Source organism: Gavialis gangeticus, unplaced genomic scaffold (genome assembly GCF_001723915.1).
Source record: "Gavialis gangeticus isolate Ggan-Ray unplaced genomic scaffold, GavGan_comp1, whole genome shotgun sequence".
In the NCBI taxonomy this organism is placed as follows: domain Eukaryota; kingdom Metazoa; phylum Chordata; order Crocodylia; family Gavialidae; genus Gavialis; species Gavialis gangeticus.
In genome coordinates, this window is record NW_017728992.1 from 130,325,797 (window position 1) to 130,335,080 (window position 9,284).

The following is a 9,284-nucleotide window of genomic DNA, read 5'->3' on the forward strand; positions in this document are numbered from 1 at the left end:
TAGCGTGCCTTCTATTTAATTAGTAGCAATATACGGTTTTAATACAGTGGCAATTGAATTCAGCACCCAAAATCAGCAGCTGCTGGTTTGAAAATGTTGGTCTTTAAGTGTACACAAAATCCAAATCAGACTGTCAATGAACTCAAGGTTTGATGCATCACCTAAGACAAAATGTTAATATATGCATTAAAACATCAAAGCCTATTTTTTCAAATGTAGTAAGATAGTCTCTCCAGTCAAGTAGTTAGGGCAGTAGGCGGAGACTGCAGGGGACCTGGGGCTCCTCAACCATTTGGTTGGGTCGACAGTGAGATGATCTCAATGACTTATTCCCCATCTAGTATATGAAAATATAAACATTTTTGCAATATCCATATAAAAATATACATGCTCTATTTCCCCACATCCTATGTATTATGAACCACTAGGGATGAATGAGTTAATCTCTTCCCTACATTAGATGTGAAGTGACATATAGGTAAATGGTGCATAGGTATCTAGCAGCTAGACACAGAAACTTCCCTTTAGCAAGCTTACACTTGCTGCATACCATAAGTATGCTCATGGGAGTTAGTTGGGAGAAGCTAGTATTCTGTAAATCCACATTCTAGGTCAGTAGTAGCAAATGCATCCAGCCCTGTAGGCTGGATGAGTGTCTTTGGGCCAGTCTGTGGGCTGGATTGGGACCAACTGCACTGTCTGTGCATGCAGCACAAAGAGGTCTGGGGCAGGGTTTGCACACAGTACCCTTCTGGACTGGTCCGGAGTGCTGACTATGGGACCTGTCAGGATCTGGCCCCAAGCTGCTCATACATGCCAGAGCCAGTGCACAGGGCATAACATGCAGCCTGTTCATGAGACTTTCCCCCATGCTGTGTGCAATGCCAGGTCTACCCTGCACACCGTGTGCAGAGTAAGCCCCTTGGCTGGCCTGTGCTGCATACAGAGCATAGTCTGGATCAGCCATACATACTTCCTGTGGCACAGGGGACCAACATGGGGCATGTCCTGCATGTGGTGCCCTGCCAGACTAACCCTGGCCCAGCAGGCAAAGCCAGTCTGGTCCAGGTGCCCTGGACCAAACCTCTGAGCTGTGAATAGCATGCGCAGTGCTAAGTCCACCTGCATATCACATACAGCATTTGGAGCTGAGGCTGGCACATGCCTCATGTGGTGTGTGGGGTTGGTTCAGAGACCCATGGTTCAGATCGTATGGCTTCATGGGCTGGATCCATCACGCAGGCCATGTATGACATCCTTGCTCTAGGTTACTTTTCAGGAACTTTCCCAGGTAGGCAGACCCTCAGTTAACACTTAATGGCCAGCAAAGATCTGGATGGCACCCTACATTTGAAAAAGGATCACCCCAAGGAGTGGATATTAACTTTTAACATGTTGCCACAGAGTTGATGACAAAGAGGATAAATATGAAGGGTCTGTTGTTTAAAGGGATATTTCCAATGTACAATGCAGTGCCATGCAGGAAAGTCTGAATACTGGAGATTAGAGGTAGCTTGGGTATCTTCCTACATGGCATTACACTGTGCACTGTATGAATATCCTCAGAGGGATAGTCAGGATACATTCCAGACGAACTTGGAATTTGGGGGTCTTTTGCTTTGCTTTATACTTTTCTGGCTTGTCTTCCTACATTTTCCACATACTTATATACTTGATGAAGTATAGGTCCTTGAGATAATACAATGACATACTGTAGAGGCAACTGAATTGCTGAAGTGGTGGTCCCCTATGGTCCCAGTCCACTGCCCGTAGTATAGCTTGGCTATGTTAAATGAAAGACTCTGCATCACATGACTACACAGACACTAACTATATCAATGTTGGCTTCTTTTGGAAAAGCTGCCTGCACTGTTGAATTTCTTTTCATTTGCATTCTTTCACCGTAGACGTAAATTCCCTTTAGGAGACAAGCCAGCATGGCTTACACTACAAAAAGGTGTGTAGTAAAACAGAGGTTTTGTTTCTGAAACTAAGGAAATTTCTGGCTCACCTTTACAGAGAAGCCAGGATTAGTGTGCTCAGAGAGCCTGTAGAAAGGGTGTGATTGTGATTAAAAACCTGGTAAAACTGTAACCCTGACAGACTGTCATAAGAAGAAAGAGCTTTAAGGCACTAGGCTCAGATCTGGGAGAATTGTTCTGTTCATGGTTCTGCTACAGAACCATAACATTTCATACCCTGATGAAATATAAAACATTTTGTGCTTTTTATGATCAACAAGCAGTATTTTCATGAAATCAGAATCTTCATATGAGTAGGTGTATTACTTGTTTCCCTTACACATTGCTTGTGAAATTTATTCTTACTAAATATAGATAGACTCAAAAGCAGTAACAATGTCCTTTCCCTTCAAAATTATGAAAGAGAAAATGTTAGCTCAAATTCTAGATCCAAACTGCTGCATTTTTAGATGACTTTTCAGTATTTTTATTTGCTAGAAGTGCAACATGATTTAACCTGTTCTGAAATGTTTAAAAGTTTTATGCCAAATTAAGATGTTTTCTGACTGTTGTATGGCTTCAGGTCATAACAATGTTTAACTTGTACAAAATGTTTATACAAAACTCCCAAATCCTTAAAAATGAGAATGGCCATTTTGCTATGGTATAGTTTTACTTCACACTTGGTTAAAACTGACCTCCACATCTGTGCGGTGGGGAGGTCCAGGGAGGGATACTTACACAGGAGGGAGGGATACTCCACCTGCACACTTCCCTTTTTAGGACCTGGATCTTGGATTATGAGTAATTTAACCAAGTGTGAAGTAAAAGTAAGTTAACTGTAATGAAAAATGAACCTGATTTACCATTTCATAGGTGTTAAACATGAATGACTTTAGTGAAGTCACTCAACTTATATCAGTATGACGTTAGGAGAATTGCAAATACATCAATATAAAGAATAATTCTGATGATATCCTAAAACTTTTTTTTCCCCCCAGAGGTGAAGGCAAGACTGCTGTTGGCACTTCTTGAATACACAGGTAATTTTAATGGGCAAGTCCCAATCTGAATTTTAAGGGGGTTTTATGCTTTGTTTTTCTGAAGCAGTAGAATCTGTCTTCACAGATTTACTGTTGAGTTGCTCTGACTATAGATCAACCAAAATTCCCCAGGGAGGCCGAGGCAAGGATCGTTCCACTGCCCAGGTTTGATGCAATGTGGAATTCTCCCCTTCCCAAGCTCACAAAGGATTCCTGAGGGGACAGGAAATATTAACTGAAAGCCGTAACAAGCAAGACAGAATTCTCATGTCATGTTTGTGTTGTATTCCAAACATCCTGCCCTGTCATTTACTTTGGATCTCAACACATGAAGTGCTGCCAAAGCCCTGAATTAGTCTGAAATATTTTTGGTATCTTTTTCTCTGCCTTCTTTCTGACCCTTATCATTATTTTCCCATTCATTTTCCCCCCTCCCTTTATTTCCAGATTCCCCTTGTCCTACTTTCTCTGTTATCTTTTCTTGCTTTGCCATTCCACCCTCTTCTCTTTCACTTAATTATGCTCAGTATATATTGGGTAGTTTGAAAAAAAATGATGGTCCTACTTTTTGGAAATGGCTCTTCATGTTCTGTGGGCTGCTTTACCATAATTTCATGAATTAATAACTATTTGAAATATGCAAACTTATAAAAGTAAGTGGGCAATCTACAACTTTTGCAGGTGGTTGAATGCCAAGTGAGGCAATGGCATTTTATGATAAAACCCATTATTATAACTGTACTCCAGTACCATATACATTCCTATTACACCAAACAGTTTTGACAAGCCACAGCATTAAATAAAGGAAAATGGAACAAAATTTTGTTAAGGTTTTCCTTTATAATTATTAATAATTCTCCTTTTCTCTTTTTCTTCTTCCCTTGCTTGTTGCTGTTGTGGATTCTGGCTTTCCACTGGTTTTGGTCATACTATCTCCTTCTCTCTCATGTCCCTCTCTACTATATCTCTCCATCTCATCTTTGGTCTTCCTCTTCCCCTTTTCCCAGGTGGTGCCATTCTGGTAACTTCTTTTCTCATATATTCTTCCAGACCCCTTTGAACACACCCATATCATGCCTGTCTTCTCTCTTGTACTTTCTTAGATGCCTCTACTACCTTCATTAATAATTCTCCAAAGGATTTAAATTGAGAATAGCTAGTGTAGAAAAATTGACTTGGTTCAATACTTACAAGGCTTGTTAGTTTAGCAGATACAATTAATTGGAGGCACAATTGCTAGCAAGAAGATCTCCAGCTAAACTACCTCCAGAAAATCAGGTGCAGTAGATACTAAACTTGAATTCCTGTTCTTACAGAAATTCTGAAATTGTTCAAAAAATTTGTTATGTTTAGGAAATGGAAAGTTAGAAATTTCTCTTTGGGCACATTGACACAAGATGCTATGTCTCTGTACAACAAGCTACATTGCTGTAGCTCATTGCTACAGCAACATACAGTTGGAAATGACCCCTGCGCCACTGGGGCTGCAGAGTACCAGCGGGTACCGTGCTGTCATTTAGTATTTGCATTAGCAGTTGGGCACGTATAGATGCGCCTTCTCAGTGGGAAAATTTTTAAGAAATGGGTTAAGATAATATAAACTTAATATAAATTGAACCTTTGAGTTCAAACTCTGAGATTCTCATTTTAGCTCTGGCTCCCAAGAGTAAATCATTCCCTTAGGGGCTAGGGACAGACATTCAAAAAGCTGGAGCCAGAATAGATTCAACCTTTGCAGGTTAGTCTAAACTACCTAGGTTAAATTAGTTTGTAACAGGACAGTCATTCTGTCTGGACTGAGGCAATGTGGGCACGCACCTGCAGTTGCTCAGGCTAGGAGCTGGGGAGCACTAGAGAGCACCCTCAGCTGCAAGGAAATGTGCAGTGGGGCGGGGGGGAGAGGGAGGAATAGCCACCCTGGGCTGAACTGGCTGGAGAGGGGTTTAATTCCCCCTCCCAGTCCCATCAGCGGTGACCTGAGTCAGGTCTGCCTGGTGCTTCCCCCTCTCTGATGCAGCAGTGGAGCACCATGGCCCCTGAGGCAGAGGGGGACAGGGATGGGGGGTTAGTCTCCTCTCCACCCCCACTGGCAGCTGGGTCTGCCTGGCATTGCCACTGTGCTCACTCCCTTTGGTGGAATAAGACCCCTGCTGTTCCCTCCACCAGACACTGGAGGGAGGGGGGGACATTGTCAGACACCAGCCAGCAGGGCCTCTTGGGGGTGGGGTCAAGGACAGTGTTATTCCACCTCCCTCTGGTGTCTGGTGGAGGGGAGAGCAGGGGGCCTATTTTGCTGCAGGGAGTGAGCACTGCAGCAACGATGCACAGACCCGGCTGCTAGTGTGGGTAGAGGGAAGACTAAACCTCCTCCCTGCCCCGCTCTGCCTCTGGGGCCATGATGTCCCATGATGACCCCCAGCATCACAGCATGCTCTCTGGGCTGGGTGGGGCTCTCTGCTGGCCCCTCCCCTCTGCTCTCTAGCTGGACCAGGGGCGGGGCATGGCCAGACGCTGGCCTGCCATGGCCCCTGAGGGAAATTCCTCCCTCTGTCCCCTCTTCCCTGCACTGGCAAACCCTGCGGACTGCAGCTGGGGTTTGCCAGCCCCAGCCACACCTCCATGGCTTTCTTGCAGCCAGGCAGAGATGGAAATAATTCCTCCCTCTGTCCAGCTTGCCTGCAGTCAGGGCGGGGATTAATTCCACAGTGGTCTGGAGTCCAGAGCTAAGACCTGCAGGATCAGGCTGAGAGGTGGGAAATGTTGGCAAAGACCTGACAATCATCACATGTATGTGCTGGAGATAGAGTTAGGGGAAGTTGCAGACAGCTTCTGACTGGAAGCTGCAGATAAAGAAAGCAGAGAGCTACATTTACACTATAAAGTAGAACTTGTGAAACCTAAACAAGGCCTTTGGGAATGCCTGGCTTTGCCCCCAGGATTAGTATGACTTACGCAAGGCTTTCTCTTGTCTTCCTGCTTTACATTTTAAGTTAGACTAAATTGTGTATGCTGTGTTTTACTGGGCTGTATCCTAGCTTAGGCAAAGATTTTTGGTAGTTCCCTGTTGTATGCTTTGCAAATTGTTTGCTTCAGAGCAAGGACTTTTTTCCCATCCCCACTCCTCAGTCTAGCAGCAGTTTCTCCCCCTTCCCACCCAGGCTGGCATCCTGTGTGTACTGCTAGCCCCAGCTGGTGCCTGGCCATGCCCACTCTGCTCCAGCAGGGAGGGGTGAGAGCCTTTGAGGGCCTCTCTCTTCCCTCCCCTTTGGCAGTGGCTGGCAGGCATGCTGTAGCATCCCCCCGTCCTGGCTTCTGGCTTGAGCTACTGCAGGGATGTGCCTGCATTTCCTGATTTAACAGAGAATGTCTGTCCTGTTATTAATCAGTTTAAGCTGAGCAGCTTAGACTAACCTGCAAAGAGTGAATCAATTCAGGCTTAGGCTTTTTCAATGTCTGTTCCTAGCCTTAAAGAACCCACATGTGTAATATCAATAAGAAATCTGTGTGCAGAACTCATTTGATTTTTTCTGGGGGTAGGGGGAGTGGAGTGGGGTTGTAACTGGCTGACATACTTCTTTGGTAATATTCTGTGGCAGGTATCTGAGAACAAACCATATCCAAAGAAACTGAGGTTCTTCATGAAAGAGAGAACTGTTTCCCTTTTAATAAGGCTGAACATTTTAAACAATTTTTTTAGGTTAAATTAAGTTTAATATTATAAAATAAGATTTGCAGAGTTGACACACTATTATATATTCTACAGCTCTCATTTATGAGGTTTTAATAAAAGTAGTTACACAGAAAGCTGTTGAGTTTGTTATTATAAACAATGTCAAAATAAAATATGAAGTGTTTAAAATGTAGGGTTGAGGATAGACAAATGAAAATATGAGTTAAGAGCATAAAGAGAACCCAGTTTGCAAGAGAAAGGTTCATGAAAGGGTGGTAAAAGCAGAAAGAACAGTTTGTATTATGGGGGGGCTCACTGGAATTATATGAGATGGGACAATATTGCATTTCTCTATAGATGTGAAAATTCTGTAAGTGCGAGATTCCAAAGAACTGGAGCCTGGAGAGGTCCTAGAGAAGGAAATTGCAGCATTGCAAGTTGAAAGCTATCAAGGCCCAGAGTAGAACTGGCATAGAGAAGCACTGGTTTCTGTGGGCAGTATTCTGAAAATCTAGAAAGATACACCTACTGGCTTATATGGTGCAGATAAAAAGGGTAACTGGCTAATGATCATAGATGTGGCCAAAGTTGCAGGTAAGTGTGCTTTACTGGGAACAGAGTAGATATCCTGCCTATTTATGTTTGATTCTAGTCACTATTGTCCTTTACTTTGTCATTTATACCAATAGAGAAAAGGGTGTATAACTTTACCAAATGAGAAAAAGCATGTATTTGCTTCAACCAGGTGTAAATGACTGCCAAAGTGCAAATAGAAGATCATGCTGCTTAATTTTTACATTACTGGAATTAAAAGGGATTGAGTCACAAAGCTATGCAGTCGCTCATACCCTATAATGCGAGGATTTTTTTTTTTGCTTTAAATGGCTTGTCACATTGTTAATTTTTTCAAATTTGCATCTCCTTGCTTTGAGCTGGAGAGCTCTGCTTCTGTCTCTTCACAGATGCATCCCAACATCTTTATCAGCCTTCATGGATAGACCCTTTATGTTATTAAAAAGAACATATGTAGTTCATGAACTGCAGGTATTACACACTACAAATCAATGAAGTAAATCCCAGATGCTATTAAAAGAGGTATCACTTCTTTGGGAACCAAACAGCCTTGTCTGTTGGGTACCAAGCAAAGTCTGAGAGGAAGGACACTTCCTTTCCATTGGCTGGTGGCCAGTGCTTCAATGAAGGATGAGCTTATGCCAGCCAAATTCTGTTTTGTGGGTTTTAGCTTTTTAAACCATTCTTTTAATTTATTTTGGCTTTTTCCTGAGAAGGAGCCAAATGTAATTAGTATCCAGGTTTTCTGCAATATGAGTTTTTTTTCTAGAGAACAACTGCTCTTAAAACAAGAAAACTTGCAATCCAGTTGCTTTACAGTTAATTTATTCTCTCTCTTTTCTTTGCTTTTCCTTCTTTGATTTACCCTTCACAGATAGTGAAATACAGCTCAGACGAGACATGGTCTTCTGCCAAAGTCTAGTAGCCACAGTCTGTGCTTTTTCTGAGCAACTAATGGCTGCATTAAATCAGATGTTTGACAACAGCAAAGAGTATGAAATGGAGACTTCAGAGGCCAGCAGAAGGTGGTTGGAACAGATAGCTAATGCAGGTGTTCTTCTTCATTTCCAGTCATTGCTGTCACCTAACTTGGTAAGATTTCTAGTAACCGCATTGATCAATGCAACAATTTATTCTGCTGCCTAAGGGCAGTGTGAAGCAAGCTGCATTATGAATACAATAACCTGCACTCATTATGTTTAGCCTTCTACTTTATTAGCTGGTATTCAGGAACTTTGCAATTCAAATAATTACTGATATGGGAAATTATTACTGTTACAAACATAATAATACGTTGCTGCTTCAAGTTACTAGTTATTAAGCAGATGTATCAGGAACACAAAGGGAGTGATTAAAAAATCCAAGTTGCTACTAGATACTACTCAACTATTCTAGTTATTTCCCTTCTGAAGAATAAGTATGGCATCAAGTGATTGCAACAACTTTTGGTTTCTATAATTAACAATGTAAGGGAAATAAAATATTCAGTCCCTAAGTGTCATGCAAAATCTCCGCTTTCCATGGGTAAGTAAAGATTCTAAGGACCAGATTGTTGTAGCACAAATCATTCTCAAAGCCAGTTATGAATTCAACAGGGATCCACATAGGAAACATAGGTAGTAAAGCTGGGCGAAGCTTTGGTTGCTGATTCGATTCGGAGGAGATTTGGCCCAATTTGGCAGCCAAATCTCTGAATCCAAATCAGAGACCAGTTAAAAGGTTTGAATGGATTTGAAGCCTCTGAATCAATTCATAGAAGATTTGGAGATTCACGCAGTCCCCGCTTGCCGCCACAGGGAGCTGGAACCAGGCTCCGTGCTGGTAAATAGGGTATGGGGTGGGGGGGCTGGAGGAGGGTGGAGGGAATCATGGGGGGACCCCCACCAGACCCCATCCCCTGCCTGCTTCCACATCCCCTCTGAGTGCCCCCTGACTCCTGCCCACTCTTCCAGCCCCGTAACTGGCTGCCCCACCCAGCCCCAGCATCCCAGCACTTAAAAAACAAACAAAAAAAAAGCCCTGCACTCACCGGATGGT

General features: G+C 42.9%; 1 protein-coding gene across 2 annotated transcripts in view; it reads left to right on the top strand.

Moving 5' to 3' along the window:
- The window catches only part of PREX2 (phosphatidylinositol-3,4,5-trisphosphate dependent Rac exchange factor 2), a 397,279-nt gene that overhangs the window by 281,085 nt on the left and 106,910 nt on the right, over window positions 1-9,284 (top strand). For both annotated transcript variants that reach the window (XM_019527766.1, XM_019527767.1), the window contains exons 31-32: window positions 2,963-3,004; window positions 8,122-8,339. In XM_019527766.1, the coding sequence (XP_019383311.1) occupies window positions 2,963-3,004; window positions 8,122-8,339 (260 nt within the window). The remainder of the gene's footprint in view (window positions 1-2,962; window positions 3,005-8,121; window positions 8,340-9,284) is intronic.